This window comes from Papaver somniferum, chromosome 7, assembly GCF_003573695.1.
Source record: "Papaver somniferum cultivar HN1 chromosome 7, ASM357369v1, whole genome shotgun sequence".
In the NCBI taxonomy this organism is placed as follows: domain Eukaryota; kingdom Viridiplantae; phylum Streptophyta; class Magnoliopsida; order Ranunculales; family Papaveraceae; genus Papaver; species Papaver somniferum.
In genome coordinates this window covers 107,839,538-107,861,153 of record NC_039364.1, presented here as the reverse complement: position 1 = coordinate 107,861,153, position 21,616 = coordinate 107,839,538, and the positions used below count along the sequence as shown (strand labels likewise).

General features: G+C 38.3%; 1 protein-coding gene across 1 annotated transcript; it reads right to left on the bottom strand.

Moving 5' to 3' along the window:
• Positions 1–1,091: 1,091 nt before the first annotated feature.
• LOC113295057 lies at positions 1,092–4,845 on the bottom strand. Its single transcript, XM_026543417.1, has 4 exons — positions 4,539–4,845; positions 1,837–4,427; positions 1,569–1,731; positions 1,092–1,474 (listed from the first exon to the last, which is right to left on the bottom strand). The coding sequence occupies exons 1-4, from the start codon at positions 4,843–4,845 to the stop codon at positions 1,092–1,094; spliced, it is 3,444 nt and encodes a 1,147-aa protein (XP_026399202.1).
• Positions 4,846–21,616: the final 16,771 nt, after the last annotated feature.

Genomic DNA, 21,616 nt, shown 5'->3' with positions numbered 1-21,616 from the left:
AAGAATTAAGACGAGATATTAACCTTAAGCTTCATATAATCATAAAAATAATATGTATCCTCTAAAAACAGGACTCGACTTAAATAGGCATTGGATAGCCGACTTGACAAACTAAATAAAGAAAGAAGAAGTTAACTAAAAATAGAACTCTAAGAAGAATTAAATAAGAAAAGAATTGCTCAGGCTTGCTCTGCAAGTAAGCGTGTATGCTGTGCGGCATCAGTCCCCCCTTCTTTAATGCAGCTCATCCCTGAGATGTCTGGAAGTAACAGAAGTTCATTGTCACCATAGAAAGTGAAAATGTCTTGAACATTGAATACGTTGGAAATGTTCCAATCAGCAGGCAGATCTATAACATATGCATTGTCATTGATATGCTTCAAAATCTTAAAGGGACCATATTTTTTCATCTTGGTTTTGTTATAAGTTCCCACCGGAAAACTGTCTTTTCTCAAATGAATCAAAACCAATTCTCCTTCCTTAAAAACTTTAAGACGTTTGTGTTTATCTACAACAGCTTTATACTTGGCATTGGATTCCTCAAGGTTGTTTTTTACTTCTTGATGGAGTTGAGAAGCTTGTTCCACCATAGAAGCAGCTTTGGCATTGGATTTCTGAAGTTTAGGAAGCACTACAAGGTCCAAAACATGATTAGGAACCTTAGAATAGACAATTTCAAATGGAGTCTTACCAGTTGATCAATTCACAGACATGTTGAAAGCAAACTCCATATGGGGTAAAAGTAAATCCCATTGTTTGTGATTGTCCATGCACTTTGCTCTTATTAAATTTCCCAAAGATCTATTCACTACTTCTGTCTGACCATCAGTCTGGGGATGAGAAGTAGTACTAAACTGTAATGTTGTTCCAAGACGCATCCATAAGGACTTCCAAAAATAACTCAAAAACTTCGTATCTCGATCAGAGGTTATTGATTTTGGTACTCCATGTAGACGAACTACCTCTCTAAAGAATAAAGAAGCTACATTAGAAGCATCAGTATACTTTTTGCAAGCAATAAAATGCGCCATTTTCGAGTAACGATCAACAACCACCATGTCTGAATTATTACCTTTAACAGTTCTAGGTAATCACAGAATAAAGTCCATACTAACATCGACCCAAGGTGCATCAGGTACTGGTAATGGAGTGTATAAACCAGTATTTTGAGCTGTACCTCCAGATTTCTGACAAACCATGCACTTCATCACATATTTATGTACATCGCGCTTAAGTGAAGGCCAAAAATATCTCTCTTCAACAAGAGAAATATTTTTATCACGACCAAAGTGACCACCAAGTCCACTACCGTGTAACTCTCTAGTAAGATGAAGACGTAAAGATCCCTGCGGAATGCAGAGACGATTTCCTTTAAAAAGAAACCCGTCGTGAATGAGAAAACCATCCACACTATGATGTAAATAACCACATTGTTCCCATATTAGCTTAAAATCTTCATCCTCAGCGTAGATATCTTTAATGTAGTCAAAGGCAAAACTATCATTACGAAATAGTAGCAAGAAGATGAGCTCTCCTGCTTTTAGCATCAGCAACTAGATTAGTCTTACCACTCTTATGTTTCACAGAAAAAGTATATTTGTTGATAGTAGACAACCAACGATCATGCATTCTGTTAACCTTCGCAGAAGTGAGTAAAAACTTCAAAGCATGGTTGTCAGTATTGACAACAAATTCTCGATAAACCAAATAAACATGCCATTGTTCCAAAGCCTGAACAAGAGAAAGTAATTAGAGTTCATAAGTAGACCATTTCTTTTGAGTTTCTGAATTCGTTTCACTGTGAAAAGCAACATGATGGCCTTCTTGGGAAAGTACAACAGCAATGCCAATGATTGAAGCATCACAATCTATCTCAAACGGTTTAGAAAAGTCAGGCATAGCTAAAACTGGAGCAGAACATAACCTTTGCTTTAGAATATGAAAACTCTTATCAGCCTCTTCTGTCCAAGCAAACTTCTCATGTTTGAGACACTCAGTCATAAGAGCTGCAATGGAACTAAAATTTCGAATGAATCGTCTATAGAATGAAGCCAATCCATGAAAACTCCGAACATCTTTGATTGAAGTAGGAACAGGCCAATATCGAATAACCTTAAAATTTGAAGGATAAACACAAATACCTTTACCAGAGACTACATATCCTAAAAAAGTAACCTCAGAGGACATGAAGGTACACTTCTTCAGATTCACAAACAAAGAATTTTCTTGTAACACCTTAAATATCTTGGACAGGTGAATGAGATGTTCCTTCTCACTACGACTGAAAATCAAAATGTCATCAAAATAAACAATAACAAATTGACCAAGAAAAGGTTGTAAAACCTGATTCATAAGGCGCATGAAAGTACTTGGAGCATTAGATAATCCGAAAGGCATGACTAGCAATTCATATAACCCTTCATGTGGTTTGAAAGCAGTCTTCCATTCATCCCCTTCTCTAACACGGATTTGATGATATCCACTTCTTAAATCAAGCTTGGAAAATATGATAGCACCAGACAATAAATCAATCATATCATCAATACGAGGAATATGGAATCGATAAGGAATAGTGATTCTATTCAAACCTCTACAATCGATGCACATTCTCCAACCATTGTCTTTTTTGGGTACTAAGAATGCAGGACAAGCACAAAGACTATTGCTTGGTCTAATCAACCCTTTAGCCAAAAAATCATTAACCTGTCCTTGTAAGATTTCATGTTCACTTGGACTCAAACGATAATGTGCTTGATTTGGAAGTGATGCTCTAGGAATTAAATCAATACAATGTTGAATATCTTGTAAAGGAGGTAATGTGACAGGTAATTCATCAGGAAATAAAGTGTGAAATCGAGTGACCAATGGTTGTACCTTGTCTGGAATATGAATCATGGGCTTAGTTTCCTCATGAGAACTCAAAGTATGAGTCTTCTGCAAAGAGCGAGCAATAGTAGCTACCAAAGACTGAGAAAAAGAAGATTGTGAAGGACATAATCTTTTTAAATTTCCTTGATGATGAAAAGTATAAGTGTTATCAAAATAGTTATGTACCGCCTGAGTATCATATTTCCATGGGCGTCCAAGCAAAAGATGGGAAGAAGACATATCAATAACATCGCACAACACTGAATCTTCATATCCGGGAAAAGAAAAATCAACAGCACACTGATGAGTTATTTGCTGAGTAGAATTCTGATTGACCCAACCAACAGTGTATGGTTGTGGGTGTGGAGAAACAGGTAAACCAAGTTTGTGAACAACATGAGCAGCGATAAAATTTTCCACACTGCCACTATCAATGATTAAATCACATACCTTCCCTCCAATGGTGCATTTAGCTCGAAAAATATTGTGTCTTTGAGAAAGACAGGGTTGACTTAATAAGAGCGGACGAATAATACCTACCAAATGTTCACCATAAGAATCATGGATGTCAGTAGGGTCACCTGAATCGTATGCATCCTCCAAATCTTCATTATCTTGTGACTCATCGTGGTTTGTAGAATCTCCAATAAAGCCATTAAATTTACGACATTCAACAGAAGTATGACCAGGTTGTTGGCATCTATTGCATTTTCCCCCTCGAAACTTAGCATATGGATTTGCTGGTTTAGCAACAGGAGGAAATTGTTGTGGAGGACGATTAGAAAATCGAATATGTGTAGGTGTAGAGTGACTTTTCTGAATAGAAGTATTATCCATAGGTGCAGGAAGAAGAGGTGCAGTATTTGTAGGTAAAGGGGTTTGTGAATATGTAAAATTGATTGGGGTTTGTTGTTGACGTGGAGGGGGAGTTGTATACTCTTCTGGATAACTATAACTTGGAGAAGAAGAATAGTACAGATCTTGGTAGTTACGACCTGCGTAGGTGGTATTGTAACGAGGTTGATGAGGTTGAGGAGTCTTAGAATATCGAGAAAGACGTTTCTCAATCTTGATAGCCTGTTGAATAGCTTCTACCATTGTAAAAGCAAACCGAGTCATACTGTATTGAATCAATATATTCAAACCCTCAATGAAACGCGTAACTAATTGTTCCTCGGATTCTTGAATTTGATTACGTGCAACTAAACTATAAAACTCAGCAACATATTCTTCAACAGAACGAGCTCCTTGCTGACAATGTTGCAGCTTAACAAAGAGTTGTTGCCTGAAATCCTGAGGTAAAAATTTATCTCTTATTAACTTGCGCATACGTGTCCAAGTACAAACTGTAGGTTTATGATAGTTAACTCTATCTTCACAAATATTTTCCCACCAAGCAGCAGCTCCACCTTTGAGTTTATAAGTCACTAGTTTAACTTTTGTATCATCTGGTATATCCATAAACTCAAAGAAAGCTTCAACTTCGTAAATCCAATCCAGTAACTCTTCTATCTTGAAACTTCCATTAAAAGCAGGAATGTATGCCTTCAACTTGTATTCTGGTAAGGACCATATGGGGTATGTCCGGACCGAATACGTTTATCTTCAGTCCAGCGTCTGTGTTGACCTTCTTCCCTATCGTCCTCATCATCACTGTCATCGTGTAAAACCAGATGCTGTTTTTTTTGGATTGAGAACATAAACTTCATGTTTCTTTGGTTTATACCCAGATATGCCAGTAGTATAAGCTTCATGTTTCTTGTTTTTAGATGTAGATTCTCCTGGTTTGCCAGTCGACTCCATATCCTTACCAAAAGGTTCAGCAGTCTCTTTTGGTTGAATACCTAAAAATTCCATAATAGATGCTAACTGTGTAGGCATGTTCTCCAATTTAGATATTCTGTCGTCGAAGGTTTTTTGCATAGTTTCAACAACATAAGATAACTTATCAAGTTTAGTCTCAGTAGAATCTGCCATGACAAAAAGGTAGGGTTTTTGAGTTTTTGTTTTTTTTTTTTTTTTTTTTTTTTTAGAATAGGTTTGCGGAAGCGAAAACAGGATCAAAGAAAAGATAAAAAATCGAATCTACTGTCGAGTGATACCAACTAGTGCAGAACTTAACAGAAGAATGCAATAAGTATATTGCAGAGATGAGAAAAAGATTAAAAGACTTCGAAAGAAGGTTGAATTAAGTAAGGTTGCAGGAAGAACTAAGAATTAAGACGAGATATTAAGCTTAAGCTTCATATAATCATAAAAATAATGTGTCTCCTCTAGAAACATGACTCGACTTGAATAGGCATTGGATAGCCGACTTGACAAACTAAATAAAGAAAGAAGAAGTTAACTAAACATAGAACTCTGAGAAGAATTAAATTAAGAAAAGAATTGCTCAGGCTTGCTCTGCAAGTAAGCGTGTATGTTGTGCGACATCACTCCTAAGGAAGAAAACACCATGAAGGAAAACGTTGTAATACTCTTTCAAACAAAGCAATAAAGATAAATGTTTCCACTGCAATCTGTTAGTCCTTTTATTCTACTTATGTAGCTATTCATCTATCAAATCAGGGTTCAGAATTGATCATTACGGGTATAATGAAAATGTTAACGGTACAAAGGCTGTCTTGAACAAGAGAAAAGCTTGTTAAATAATAATAAGTAACAAAAGTATAAGAAAATGCTTACCTCTCATAAAAATATGCTGATACCAACACCATAGCAGAAAATAATTGCCTAAGAAAGACAATTATGAGTGGTTTGGCACCATAATATCGAATGATAATCTTAATCCACACCTGCATACCAGATTGCAGGAGTTGGACCAGTATCATCATCGAGACCGGATGCTGTAGAATCATCCCCAGCCAAATGATCCGCTCCTTAGCTTGTGTTAACATCTGAAAATAACCAACACTATGTTTAGTATGGATATCATAGATTCATGATGAAACAATTGATTTGAATTCACAGAGTTCAAAATACCCACAAACTTATATAGATATCAAGGTAGTTGTGGAGATTGAATAACAAAGTTGAAGTAAATAAGACTCAGGAAAATAAAGAGTAAAATACCTTGTGAAGTACTCTGAAACAGTTTTTGGAGATGTCTGAAACAGTTTGTTCTAAAAAGTACTCTTTTTTGATCTAAAATAGTTTTACTTCAAGTTGATATGATTGAAAGCTTGAATCAACGGGTTCAAACTCTGAAATGGGTACTATTATTTTGTCTTTGCATTATCTATCTTTTATTGATTCCTTGAATTGGATTTGAGAATTGAGAATTGAATTGAATTGAATTGTGTTTTTTTTTTTTTTGAGTAAAGAGATGCTGAAGTTGATCGCTTCCAGTCGAATCAATGGAGTTTCTGAAGAACTTTGAACATGTAATTGGTTTGTGATTTCTATTTCTTGAGAAATAAAAGTCATCGTCAATTAATTTTAAAATTACAGTCTCCATCTCCATTTCCTGAACTGAACACTGAATCAGTTTGGATCCCTGGAAGAATATTTCCATTAGAGGTAAAGAGTAGTTGAGAGTTGCAGAGGAAAGGGTTTAGGGTTCAGTTTGCTAAGATAACTAGTTTGGGTAATATTTTTAAATTATGTATTATAAATATGGAATTTTTTGGTTCTAATTACAAAAAAAAAAACCACTCCAACCATACGTATTAGTAGATCGCATTCAACTTTTTGTGAGAAATACTGTATATCGTATGGCATTGGCAGGGCGCGCTATACATCTAATCTAATCATCACTTCTAACAAAGACCTTTTCTTAAGAAGGCTGTTATTAGGGCGTCACACTCCATTAGAGGGGCTTCACTTGGATATCTGGTGACCAAAAATCTGGTTAAGGGATACTTTTGATTCAATAGCAATTTGTCCAAATTACCCTTCAATTAAAATTAAAAGAAAAACAGAATAAAAACCTAATTTAATCTTCACACTTTCAACCTTTTGACTCCTGCTCTTCTTCTTCTCCTCTTTCTATTCTTCTTTTTCTTCTTCACACATCAATTCATTTCATCGTTTTCGATTAATCGGCGATCCGAAAAACTGAACCTCGTAGGATTGAAATCTGTATGAAAGATGAGGAAAAAACAAACTGATTGCAGTGATGGTAACCAAAATCTCAATCAACCCCCTGACCAACAACTTCATCCTCAACAGCCACCGATTGAAGCAACTGATTTTTCGGAATTTCGAACTTCTCAACAACAACCCATGGTGTATGTAAGGTATTAATCGACAAACCCATCTATTCTTACTCGTTTTGTGCTTCAAACATGTTAGATTGAATCAAATCGAAGCAAAATTAGGGTTTCTGTTTTGTTTTTGAAGGTGTTACGCCTAGGTTCGCTAAGCGTAAGTCTAGTGTTTGAAGAACTTACGCCTAGGTTTAGAGGAATTCAAACCGTAAATTGATTTTGCATGTAGGTTTACGTCCAGTTAGCGAGACAATTTTTCCAATCGTATCTACTTACGCTTGGTTTTTCAGTAGACAAAACCAAGGCGTAAAAGTTTCTGGATGTTTTGAAGGAATTGCAATTTAGGTTTACGCCTAGGTTCTTGTACCAAAGTTTCCAGACGTATTTATTTTACGCCTAGGTTGGGTTACTGAATTTTCCAGATGTATGTTCTTACGCCTAGGTTCCGGCACCAAAGTTTCCAGGCGTATTTCTTTTACGCCTAGGTTGGGTTACTGAATTTTCCAGACGTATAGTCTTACGCCAAGGTTGGATGATTGAACTTTCCAAGCGTATTGTTTTACGCCTGGGTTCGATTCTATTTTTCTCTAGGATTACCTAGACTTAATTAAGACTGAAATTTTTTTTTGAATAGATTGGCATGTGTTACTAATTCATCAATACTGATTCTATAAGATCTATTTCTTGTAACTTGCAGGAATCGTGATAGAGCAAAGCTTAAAAAGAATAGAGGAAATAACTTAACACCAAAAGATACTCCTACACCTCGCCATGAAATTCATTGTGGGGTCGATTATAGAGGTCTCCCCAAGGGTGCTAACAAGAAGAAGGATATGATTCAAGGAAGTAGCTCAACATGTCCTGAAATTGAAGATAATGTTTTCCAAGATCTAGAAATTGAAGGGGATCAATTTCAACTACCGGTGATATCGGGAGGTACACTCGTGATTAGAGATACACCAAATCAACAACAAGAAGAAGAAGTTGTTGTTCAAGAAAAAGGGAAACAAGTTGTTGTTGCTTCACCTGAAGCTATACCTAAACCTCAAGTGAAGGAAAAGAAGCCGAGGAAGAAACCTTCGCCTAAAGGCAAGCATATTCCTAAAGGCTGTAATTTGTTGCCTAAGAAGAAGAATGGTGCACTTTGGGTTGAGGTGACCGATAAATCTGCGGTCTTATTTGGTTATCCACATTCATGGGATGCTAAGGTTTGCGAAAGTAGGGTAATAATCTCTAACTTTCTCTTATTTTGCATGATTTTGTTCAACTTGATATATTGTTTATTTGGTATAATTTAGAAATTTAACAAATTTGTTGTTTATACATTCTTTGTAGGATCATGAAATTGCGATAAAGAAACTGAAACATAAAAAGGCTGGTTATTGGCCGTTAGGTGAAGAATCTAAAGAGGTTCGTGATCTTGGATACATGGCTAAGTAATGGAACTCTCAACCATCAGCATGAGTTTGATTCTATTATTGCTTGTGCCTTTAGAGAGCGATATTGATTAGAAACTGATACTTTTCATCTTCCATTCGGCGAGATGACAATAACGCCGGATGATGTGAAGCAAATCTTGAAGTTAAACGTTGAAGGAAAATCTGTTTCTGAAGGTTTTTACAAAAATATGAGTTGGGAAGACCTTTATGTACTTGTTAAAGACACACTTGGATGGGAGCGACCTGAGACGGAGAAACAGTTTAAGTGGGCTGGTGGAGATAAACCAGATGAAGCAAGAGATGGTCCATCTGTACCTGTCAAAAATATAATGTTGAAGAATCTGAAAGATATGTTTGGAGGAACACAAAAGGCTGTAGAAGAACGTCATGAGGTGATAGATGAAGCAAGAGCTCGTTGTACAACCACCGCATACCTATTGCATTCCCTTGGTACCATATTTTTTCCTGATAACTCGGGGAATCGAGTAAATGTCCACTATCTACAATGGTTAAAAGATTTTCAGGAGACCAAAAAGTATGTTTGGGGCACTGCCACCCTCGCTTTTTTACTTGATAGTTTTCGAAAAGCTTCGAGGGTTGGAGCCACTGAACTTGATGGGAATGTTGGTCTTTTTCAGGTAATTTATATAGTTTCGGTTTTGTTATATTTATCATTTTTTATTGCTTTTATGTATATAAATTTTATGGTTATATATAATTTTTTACATGGGTATATGACCACTTTCCGACCATAAGACCTTCTACATCTTGGTCAGACGATGAGATTGGTCGTCCTACAGGAAAAAAGTTTGTATTCACTGGTACCCAAGTAAAGCACAAAGAACAGAAGATAGCTGATTTAAGGTTGAAAATGGATGCTCTCACTGTTGAAGATGTGATATTTGATCCTTACATAAATCTAAATAAAGATAAGTTTGGAGAAAAGATTGATCATCGTGTTTTTTCAAGTTTGGAATCTTACAACGGGCCTTTGTTTCATCCTCATGGGTACCTAATGGCCAATCCACGACGAGTTCTCCGACAATATGGTTATCTGCAAGAAAAAGTCACTCATGAATCGTTCAAATTGTTGGTTAATGCCTCTTCCGTAAAAAGTGCCAATGTCGTGCTCAACTACAGCCCAGAGCCAAGTATTGATGTTTGGAACGACCGCAATAATGCACAATACCAAATCCGCATGAAGGAGCTCATTCTTATTCTAGGCACAAAGGAAGCTGAAGAAGGTTATTTGGAATGGTATTACCATTTTGGTCATCCTCATGTGATCAGTAATGATCCGGAAGCGGCAGTATATATCCATAAGGCTCAAGAAAAGAAGAAGCGTGAAGCCGAAAAGAGAAGTGTATTTGATGCGGATTGGAAGGCACTATATTTCAAGATGGTAAGTAAAGTTGTTATTTTACATGACGCCATTTCACATTTCTACTAATATGTTTCATAACGCTATATTTGTTTGTACTAATATGTTTCATTTTGATATGTAAAATAGAAAAAGAAATGCCTTCACTTGGCACAAACATTGACTCCACGCGTCAAAAAAGTTGAGGGCCTCACAAGTGCACAAGTAAAGGTTTTCCAACAACAAATCAAAGACTTGCCGGATCCAAACAAGGATTACGAGAACTTAGAGAGGGGCACGAAGAGGAGTAGAGATGTGGGTACTAGTCAATGTCAGCCATCACCTAGTAGTTCTGAATCTACAGAAGAGGAAATGCATGCTCGTGGTCAGGGTTAAGGTGGTCATGGTCGAGGTGGTCATGACGGTCCTCTTACTCGAGGTGGTCGTGATGGACGTGACGGTCCTCGTACTCGAGGTGGTAACAAAAGAGTTCGTGGTGGTACTCGTAATGAGTATACATTGTCCTAAAAATCTATCAATATCATTATTGTAGAAGACTATTTAGTTTCTTTTGATTGTTTCTTTGGTTGTTATGAACAAGTTTCCTTTGGTATAGAAGACTATATAGTTTCCTTCGGTTGTTTCTTTGGTTGTTATGTGATAGACACATTTTTGTGTCTAAATTGTCCTCAATGTCTGTTTTGTTGGAACTCGATTTTTGTACTAATATTGTGTTTTTATGTATTTTTAGGAAATAAATACTGTTGGAAAATTCGGCTCGAAAAGTTGCTCGGAGCACCCCCGGAGGACATTTGCTATACGGACCCCCACTTTTGCTATGTGTCACCCACGGCTATGTGTATCCCATTTGTCCACATCACCCATTTGTTATTCGGCACCCAGGACGTTGGATAATGGCTAACCATCTTCTTCTCAAATTTAAATCAGAAAAGTGGCGGGAAAAGCTAACAGGCTACGGCAAAAATATGGTTATCTGCAAGAAAAAGTCACTCATGAATCGTTCAAATTGTTGGTTAATGCCTCTTCCGTAAAAAGTGCCAATGTCGTGCTCAACTACAGCCCAGAGCCAAGTATTGATGTTTGGAACGACCGCAATAATGCACAATACCAAATCCGCATGAAGGAGCTCATTCCTATTCTAGGCACAAAGGAAGCTGAAGAAGGTTATTTGGAATGGTATTACCATTTTGGTCATCCTCATGTGATCAGTAATGATCCGTAAGCGGCAGTATATATCCATAAGGCTCAAGAAAAGAAGAAGCGTGAAGCCGAAAAGAGAAGTGTATTTGATGCGGATTGGAAGGCACTATATTTCAAGATGGTAAGTAAAGTTGTTATTTTACATGACGCCATTTCACATTTCTACTAATATGTTTCATAACGCTATATTTGTTTGTACTAATATGTTTCATTTTGATATGTAAAATAGAAAAAGAAATGCCTTCACTTGGCACAAACATTGACTCCACGCGTCAAAAAAGTTGAGGGCCTCACAAGTGCACAAGTAAAGGTTTTCCAACAACAAATCAAAGACTTGCCGGATCCAAACAAGGATTACGAGAACTTAGAGAGGGGCACGAAGAGGAGTAGAGATGTGGGTACTAGTCAATGTCAGCCATCACCTAGTAGTTCTGAATCTACAGAAGAGGAAATGCATGCTCGTGGTCAGGGTTAAGGTGGTCATGGTCGAGGTGGTCATGACGGTCCTCTTACTCGAGGTGGTCGTGATGGACGTGACGGTCCTCGTACTCGAGGTGGTAACAAAAGAGTTCGTGGTGGTACTCGTAATGAGTATACATTGTCCTAAAAATCTATCAATATCATTATTGTAGAAGACTATTTAGTTTCTTTTGATTGTTTCTTTGGTTGTTATGAACAAGTTTCCTTTGGTATAGAAGACTATATAGTTTCCTTCGGTTGTTTCTTTGGTTGTTATGTGATAGACACATTTTTGTGTCTAAATTGTCCTCAATGTCTGTTTTGTTGGAACTCGATTTTTGTACTAATATTGTGTTTTTATGTATTTTTAGGAAATAAATACTGTTGGAAAATTCGGCTCGAAAAGTTGCTCGGAGCACCCCCGGAGGACATTTGCTATACGGACCCCCACTTTTGCTATGTGTCACCCACGACTATGTGTATCCCATTTGTCCACATCACCCATTTGTTATTCGGCACCCAGGACGTTGGATAATGGCTAACCATCTTCTTCTCAAATTTAAATCAGAAAAGTGGCGGGAAAAGCTAACAGGCTACGGCAAAAATCAGGGTTGGCATTTTGGACGGGATTAAAGGAGACTTAACGGCTGGAAATTGTTGGGATGACTATACTGGTCTTAACAGGCGTGGTATGGTTGGTCTTTTCGGACAAATTTGGCTAGATAATCGTGTGGAAGAAAACAGGGCAGTCCGTGCATGGGAGAGTTATTTCACGGGATTGCATGAGTTTGAACGATTTCTCAGCATGTTTTGTTGACTCGAGCAACAGTTTGGAGCGTGTCAGAGGTAAATAAGGTAGATTCAACAGCAGCAGACGTGTAGGAGAAGGATTTTTGGAAAGAAAATATTCCGAGAATATTACCCTTCACTGCCGAATAAAGAGAGATTACTGTGAGTTATTACGGAGGATTTTCTTCGCATGTTGAGTATAAATATCATCTTGGGGTTTCAGAGAATGGGATGGAGAGTTTGAGAGAGAAATAGAGCACCACAGAGTCGAAACACCAAGTTGCAGAGAGACCTGTTGCTGCTGCTGTCATTGAAGAACACGAAGAACGGACCATTCAAGACCGTCGTTTTCCAACAGTAACAACGACTCACAGGCGAGGGTCGTACATCAGAGGCAGACTTATTTGCGTCTGCGACATAGAGCCGTGGGTCTTAGAGCAACAGTAACAGTCACATCCTCTGTATCGTTTTTCGTTTTGGTTTGTAACAAATATAATTGTTACAAACCCGATTTTTATTATAATTCTCCCATTTTCATCATTTGTAAACACCCTTTAAGCAATAATAAAGATTTTTGAGCGTGTTTCCAACATGTTGAGCGGCTAATTCTCCCACAACCAACGCAATGAGGAAGCTATTTACGAATGAATAATTGGTAACTATTTTATTTTCTTTAATATTTAATTATAATTCACCCAATCACTGCTTTTGCAGAGTTTTAAATTGTTTGCGTAATTTTCCTAATCCGTTGTGATTCAATTAGATAGGTTATGCTTTGTTTAGATAATCTATGCTTAAGGGATACAATTGATGTTTGAGAATTTGCTTGATTATTAGTGAGTTTAGATATAAAGGACTTAAAAGATAATTAGAGTTTTGGATTATTTACCATCATTCATTCATGTGTGATAGTGGAATCAGTGTCTTGGTTATTTTCTCATATCTTGAAATCAAATTTTGAGTTAAGTTTTCTTTAAATTTTAAGTCTAAATTTTTTTGCTTTCACAAGTCTCAACGAACCTTTTTACTACAACATCATTGAAAAATAACATTAATTTTTGGCGCCGCCGACGCGGGCTTGTCTTTAGGATAGAGTTTTTAGATTTTTTAGGTTTTTATTTGTTTTTATTTTATTTGTTCTTCTTTACGTTTTTGGGTTTTTGTCTTTTCCTTACAGATTTTGGAATTTGGAGCGAAAGAAAATTTTGCCAAAGCTTTGGTGAATACTTAAAGACTTGGAGTAAAAGACAAAGCGAAAGGAGCGAAAGAAGATTTTTTTTTTGTTTTTATTAAAAAAGAGAGACGTTTTATTTTATTTATTTTATTTTTTTTAGACTTTCCTTTTCTTTTGGACTTTGGACTTGGACATTTGGACATTCTTTTATTTTTAAACCCTACGGAAGGGTAGTATTAAATATTAAACTGTTTGCAGAGAAGGACGGTGATTACGATATCACCTCGGCCCCTCGGGTTCGTACACGACATTGGAGTTGTGTCCCGAGTCGACTTCAGCGGTTCATCCCCCGTCAGGAACGGGAGGTAAGTTTGTCGAAACACTCGCGAATCCCCTGTCAGCGAGTTACTGTATTACTTCGTTTGCATATATGCAGAGGACTTGAAAACGGCTGCTTTAATTTCCTAGAAAAGGGCAAGGACTGGCCATACAAGATAAGGGTTCGGATTTCATCACCATTCTCTTCTTGCCGCCTTAGGAAAACAAAACCAAACGCAAACCTAAACCTAAAATTTGGAATAGAACGAGACCTATAGGGTAACGAACTTAATAGGAAAGTCGTTCGAAAAATATTGGTTACTCTTTTGAGCATACTTCGAAGTTCATGATGGTTTATGTGAGTTGAATGCGTGACTGCGCCGCCTTGGAATGCGGTGAGGCCTTGGGTATCAAAGCTCTACGCAGCTTCCCTCGCCTCTATTCAACTTACTTTGACTCGGATTGATTCCAGAGGGGTTTGCTTTAATTGTAACGAATTCCCTTTCGAAGGATTAGAAGCTGGTCTAGAAACAATCTAAGTGGAGTCATCATGATTTTTGTTTGCTAGAAATCAGTAGGTTTGTTGTGGTGAAGTCAGCCTTGTTTGTGTTTGCATAGAACTTCCCTTCCTTTTAGGACTTTTCTTTTTCTTTTGTTTTTCTAGTGTATGCCCGAGGTTATCAGAGAGCGGGCTTGGAAAAGAAACACTCCAGGTCGTTTGATTAGTGATAAACCTAGTATTTCTTCTTGTGAATGCGGGGAGCTCGAAGACTCTTCTTTTGAGAGCCCCGTTTTTGGAAACTTCAGTTTTGAGAATTTGTCTCTTTGTGAGGAAAGTACCCCTAGTACTTCAGATGTGCCAGCGATGACAACTTTGAAAGATTACATGTTCCCAACTAGGACCAACCGAGCTTCGTGCATTAAATTGCCAGCAAGTACGGCTAATTTCGAGATAAAACCTAGTATTCTTCAGATGATCCCTATGTTCTTAGGAAAAGATGATGAGAACCCTTATTTTCATATTAGGGACTTTGAGGAAATCTGTGGGATAGTTAGAATAAAAGACCTCACTGATGAAGTTTTGAAACTTAAGACGTTTCCCTTTTCCTTGAGAGATAAAGCCAAGACCTGGCTGAACAACCTACCACCTGAGTCCATTAAAACATGGCAGGAACTTGTTGTTGCTTTCTATATGAAATTCTACCCTAAGCATAAAACTGCAGTTGTTAGGCAGAAAATTAGTGCTAGTGTGCAACAAGAGGGAGAGTCTCTTTATAGGTTTTTAGAGAGATTCAATGATCTCCTATCCCAGTGTCCTCACCATGGATTTGATAAGATGAAACTTGTTGAGATTATTTATAATGGTTTAGACTATTCGACCAAAGCCATGGTCGAGTCTATGTGCGCTGGTGAGTTCACCAGTAAAAATTTTGATGATGCTTTTACCTTCTTAGGAGCTATTGCTGAAAAATCCCAACAGTGGGAGTCTTGTGTTAAACCCCCTAAAAGACTCTTGGTCAATAAAATTAGCACCAATGTGGTAGATACAAGCTTCGAGTCAGATGCTAAGTTTTCTGCTTTGTCTAGAAGGTTAGAAGCTTTGGAATTGAATCAGCCTAAATATAGGTCTCTTGTTGAACCTGATGATAGGATTAGAGCCGCTCAAGTCTCTAGTTGTGGAGTAGAGCCCAATAACTCGTTTTGGGAAGGTCATGTTAGTGAAGAACAAGCCCATGCTGTCTATAACAACGCTAGGTTTGAGAACCGTCAGAAGTTTGACCCATACTCAGAAACCTACAACCCTGGTTGGAGAAACCATCCTAATTTTTCTTGGTCTAAGGGCCAGAATCAATCAAGGTCAGTCTAGTAATTCTCAGCCTCCCCCAGGTTTTGGTTATGCTAAGAACTCTTCAGGTCAACCCCAGTTTCAGAACCCTTCGGATAAAAAGATCACAAGTTTAGAAGACACTCTAGCCTCGTTTATTAAAAACTCTGATAAGATCAACCTAATGGTTGCTCAAGGGATAGAAGAAAGTAAAAATATAGGTTATGCTAACTCCCAAGCTATTTCTGAGTTAAAAAACCAGGTTAGTCAGATAAATGAATCTTTGAGGGAAAAAGGTAAGTTTCCTAGTCAAACTCAACCCAATCCTAAAGCAGAGAAATCGTACAATCATGTGAACTCTATTACAACCCTTAGGAGTGGAAAGAAAGTTGACAATAAGGTTGCCATGCCTGATAGTGAACATGTTGTAGTTCACCCTTCTGAGCCAGAAAATGAGGAGACTGATAGAGTCTCTAAAGAGACCAATGAGGGTCCTGCTGAGCCCGTTGTTCCCAGAGCCCCGTTTCCCCAGCTGCTAGTTCCAACTAAGAGCGAGTCGAACTTTAATGATATATTGGAGGTTTTTAAGCAGGTTACTATCAACCTACCATTGTTGGATGCGATTAAGCAGATTCCCGCTTATGCTAAGTTTCTTAAGGATTGTGTACACGAAAGCGTAAGCTTAGTGTCCAAAGAAAGCCTTCCTAGCTAGTCACGTGAGTTCCATTATTCAGAATACCACTACTCCTAAGTATAAAGACCCAGGGTCCCCTACCATTTCTTGCACAATAGGTAAATACCGTGTTGAGAAAGCTTTGCTTGACTTAGGAGCCAGTGTGAATTTACTTCCATACCATGTGTACCTCAAGCTAGGACTTGGTGATATGAAACCTACCCAGATGACACTTCAGTTAGCTGATAGGTCCGTTAAAATTCCTCGTGGTGTGATCGAGGATGTTCTTATTGAGGTCGACAAGTTTATTTATCCAGTGGATTTTGTTATCCTAGATACCCAACCTGTCCCTGACCCAGAGAACCAGATACCAGTGATTTTAGGTCGCCCATTTTTAGCAACATCCAATGCGATCATTAATTGTCGAACTGGTATTATGAATTTGTCTTTTGGTAATATGACTATTGAGCTGAACGTCTTTCATATTAGTAAGCTACCCTCTGAACTAGATGACTCGAGCATAGAAGAGGTAAACATGATAGGAACATTAGTCGAGGAGTCATTACCAAACACTTTGTTAGAAGATCCGTTAGAGAAATGCCTAGCTCACTTTGGGATTGATTTCGATGATGATAATGTGATTAATGAGGTGAATGCTTTGTTAGATTCAACCCCTTTGTTAGACACTAGTAACGGATGGAAACCTAAGTTCGAACCACTACCAGTTTCTAAGTCTACCCTAGTTCCTTCGTTAGAAGAGCCTCCTAAGTTGGACCTAAAACCATTGCCAGATACCCTGAAGTATGTGTTTTTAGGCCCGTCTGAGACTTTACCTGTGATTGTTGCTTCCGACTTGGATAGTGATCAGGAAAGTAGGCTAGTGACCGTCCTTCAAAACAACAAGGAAGCTTTAGGGTGGACCATAGCAGACATTAAGGGTATAAGTCCTACTGTTTGTATGCATCAGATCTATTTAGAGGAAGATACCAAACCTTCTAGGGAGATGCAACGAAGACTAAACCCTAATATGAAAGAAGTAGTTCGAACCGAGGTTCTTAAGCTGTTAGATGCAGGCATTATCTACCCCATTTCAGACAGTAAGTGGGTCAGCCCCGTTCAGGTTGTTCCCAAGAAAATGGTATTACTGTAGTCCAGAATGATAACAATGAGTTAATCCCGACCCGAGTGACCACGGGTTGGCGTGTTTGTATTGACTATAGGAAATTGAACAAGGTCACTAGGAAGGACCACTTTCCCCTTCCCTTTATCGACCAAATGCTAGAGAGATTAGGGACATAGTCATTACTGTTTTCTAGATGGCTACTCAGGCTACAATCAGATCGTTATTGCCCCAGAAGACCAAGAAAAAACTACTTTTACCTGTCCCTTTGGTACCTTTGCGTATAGACGCATGCCTTTCGGGCTATGTAACGCCCCTGCGACTTTTCAGCGTTGCATGATGAGCATATTTTCCGATATGGTAGAAAAGTTTTTAGAGGTCTTTATGGATGATTTTTCAGTGTTTGGTTCGTCTTTCGATGAGTGCTTGCATCATTTGTCATTAGTGTTGACTAGGTGTAAGGAAAAGAATCTAGTGCTTAATTGGGAGAAATGTCATTTCATGGTTCGATCAGGAATTGTTTTAGGGCATATCGTATCTTCTAAGGGTATAGAGGTAGATAAAGCCAAAGTTGACCTTATCAACTTTACAGGTCCCAAAAACCGTAAGAGATATTAGGTCATTCTTAGGGCATGCAGGTTTTTATCGTCGATTCATTAAGGATTTTAGCTTGATTTCTAGACCTCTTTGCAATTTGCTTGCAAAAGATGTTAAGTTTGTCTTTGATGATGCTTGTTTAGAGGCTTTTGAGAAGCTTAAGACTTTACTCACTACCGCCCCCATAGTCCAGGCACCCAACTGGAACTACCCTTTGAGATCATGTGTGATGCTTCAGATTATGCTATTGGTGTTGTGCTAGGTCAGCGAGAAAACAAATTACTTCATGTGATTTACTATGCTAGCAAAACTCTGAATGATGCCCAGTTGAACTATACCACTACCGAGAAGGAACTGTTAGCCATTGTGTTTGCCTTAGACAAGTTTAGACCCTATCTCTTAGGTTCTAAGATCGTCATATACTGATCATGCTGCTTTGAAATATATTTTGTCTAAGAAGGATACGAAACCTAGATTGATTAGGTGGATACTTTTGTTGCAAGAGTTTTCTCCAGACATTAGAGACAAAAAGGGTGCCGAAAATGTGTAGTAGCAGACCACTTGTCTAGGCTAGTTGTTGATTCCCTGATGATTCCCTTCCTATAAGGGATAGTTTTCCTGATGAACAACTTTCTTTGTTACCCAAGCACCTTGGTATGCGAATATAGTGAATTATCTTGTTACTGGTCGAATGCCCCAACATTGGGGTAAACAAGATCGTTCTAGGTTTTTAGCCGAGGTTAAGCACTTCTTTTGGGATGATCCTTATTTGTTTAAGTATTGTCCAGACCAGATTATTAGGAGATGTATACCTGAGAGTGACCAGTCCAGTATTATTTCCTTTTGTCATGATCATGCTTGTGGAGGTCACTTTAGTGCTAAGAAGACTGCTGCTAAGATATTGCAGTGTGGATTCTATTGGCCTTCGTTGTTTAAAGACTCCCACAGTTACTGTGTTACTTGTGAACGTTGCCAGAAATTAGGAACCATTTCTCGTAGGAACATGATGCCCTTGAACCCGATTCTAATTGTTGAGGTCTTTGATGTGTGGGGTATTGACTTTATGGGTCCGTTTCCTAATTCTTTTGGTAACCTATACATCCTTGTCGCGTAGACTATGTCTCTAAGTGGATTGAGGCGGTTGCGTGTAAAACCAATGACCATAGGGTTGTGATTGAGTTCTTGAAAAATAATATACTTACACGTTTTGGTACACCGCGAGCTATAATTAGTGATGGAGGGTCGCACTTTTGTAATGGACCTTTTAGGCTTTGATGAAGAAATATGGTATTACACATAAGGTAGCTACCCCATATCATCCACAGACTAGTGGTCAGGTTGAGGTTTCCAATAGGGAGATAAAACGTATATTAGAGAAAACAGTTAATCCTAATCGGAAAGACTGGTCGTCTAGGCTTACTGATGCCTTATGGGCTTACCGTACTGCGTTTAAGACCCCCATTGGAATGTCGCCTTATCGGCTTGTGTATGGCAAGGCATGTCATTTACCTGTTGAGTTAGAACATAGAGCTTATTGGGTGTTAAGCAGCTAAATTTTTCACTTGACAAGGCAGGAGCCCATAGGAAACTCCAGCTCAATGAGTTGGACGAGATTCGTATAGATGCTTACGATAGTGCGAAGGAGTATAAGAACAAAATGAAACTTGTGCATGATAGAAATATTTTACGGAAGTCATTTTCTCCAGGTCAAAAAGTTCTTCTGTATGATACCCGCTTGCATCTTTTCCCTGGGAATTACGTTCTCGGTGGACGGGTCCTTTTATTGTTCGCACTGTCTTTCCTCATGGAGCTGTTGAAATTGAGACACCGGATGGTAGTAGTTCTTCGAAGGTTAACGGTCAGAGATTGAAACCCTTTTTAGAGCCCTTTCCTACAGGTGATGTTGAGGAGGTCCCTCTGGAGGACCCTGTTTACCCTTGATTGACCATCGAGGCGATTGTATGTTGTATATTAGATTTTGATTTCTTCTTCACCCAGGTACTATCTTTCCGACTTCTCTCTTTACTGATTCCTCGTGTTACTTTACTTTTTGGTATTGCTCTTTCATTAGAAACATTGAGGACAATGTTAGATTTAAGTTTGGGGGTGGGGAAGAAACTTTTTAGCTTTTAGTTGCAATAAATAAACTCCAGAGCCTAGAAATTTATGCTTATTAAGGTTGGCACTAACCAATCTAAGTGGATGGGAACATCTTGGTTGTAGGAGTTGAGGAACCAATCTGATTAGATGGAAACATCTAAAGAGTCTATTCATAAAAGCACAGAGCTCAGGTGTTAGAATTAAAAAAAAAAACATGGTAGTTTCGCCATATCTCGTTGAATCCTAATCCTTTTTTTTTTTTTAAGTGATTTGGTGGGGCACACGATTCAAGTTGTTACCTTTGCTAGGGTGAAATAGGGTGATTGAGATACCAAAAAAAAAAAAAAAAAAAGACCAGACCATCAGACCAACCAGAATAAATTCAATAAAGTCGACCACTGGTGCCCTTGTATATGCCAGTTGTGTTGACCTAGAGTTAGGTTTATCGACCACTGGTCCCCTTGTATATGCCAGTTGTGTTGATATTAGTCAGACCGGTATCTCAGTCCATTAGGATAGGTTCATCTTGGCAGAGGCCTTCAGACAGATATGGGAAACACCGTTCACTTTAAACTATCGATTTTTTCTCTTTATCCATCTTCTTAATCTTTCCATGTGATTGGTTGACTCCGGGTTATGATGTACAGAAACTATCTGAGTAGAGCTCTGTCACTTTATATGAATTTTAGTATGCTTGAGTGCAAACTCGTGTACATCAATTGGAATTTCGCATCAAGGTACTTCCTCCTATAGTCAATGATTGTATGCCAACCAAGGAGATTATTTAGTGCCTTCCAAGGTTCTGCGTAGATAGCTAGGGTCTGGAGTAAAGGTTTTGTGGGTACACCTCTAGTAAACCCTCCCGAGATTAACTCGGTCACTAGGGCCACCTAGTGAGTTAGGATTTTATTTTCTAGATTAGTTTTGCTCGAGGACTAGCAAATAATAATTTTGGGGGTATTTGATAGACACATTTTTATGTCTAAATTGTCCTCAATGTCTGTTTTGTTGGAACTCGATTTTTGTACTAATATTGTGTTTTTATGTATCTTTAGGAAATAAATATTGTTAGAAAATTCGGCTCGAAAAGTTGCTCGGAGCACCCCCGGAGGACATTTGCTATACGGACCCCCACTTTTGCTATGTGTCACCCACGTCTATGTGTATCCCATTTTTCCACATCACCCATTTGTTATTCGGCACCCAGGACGTTGGATAAGGGCTAACCATCTTCTTCTCAAATTTAAATCAGAAAAGTGGCGGGGAAAGCTAACAGGCTACGGCAAAAATTAGGGTTGGCATTTTGGACGGGATTAAAGGAGACTCAACGGCTGGAAATTGTTGGGATGACTAGACTGGTCTTAACAGGCGTGGTATGGTTGGTCTTTTCGGACAAATTTGGCTAGATAATCGTGTGGAAGAAAACAGGGCAGTCCGTGCATGGGAGAGTTATTTCACGGGATTG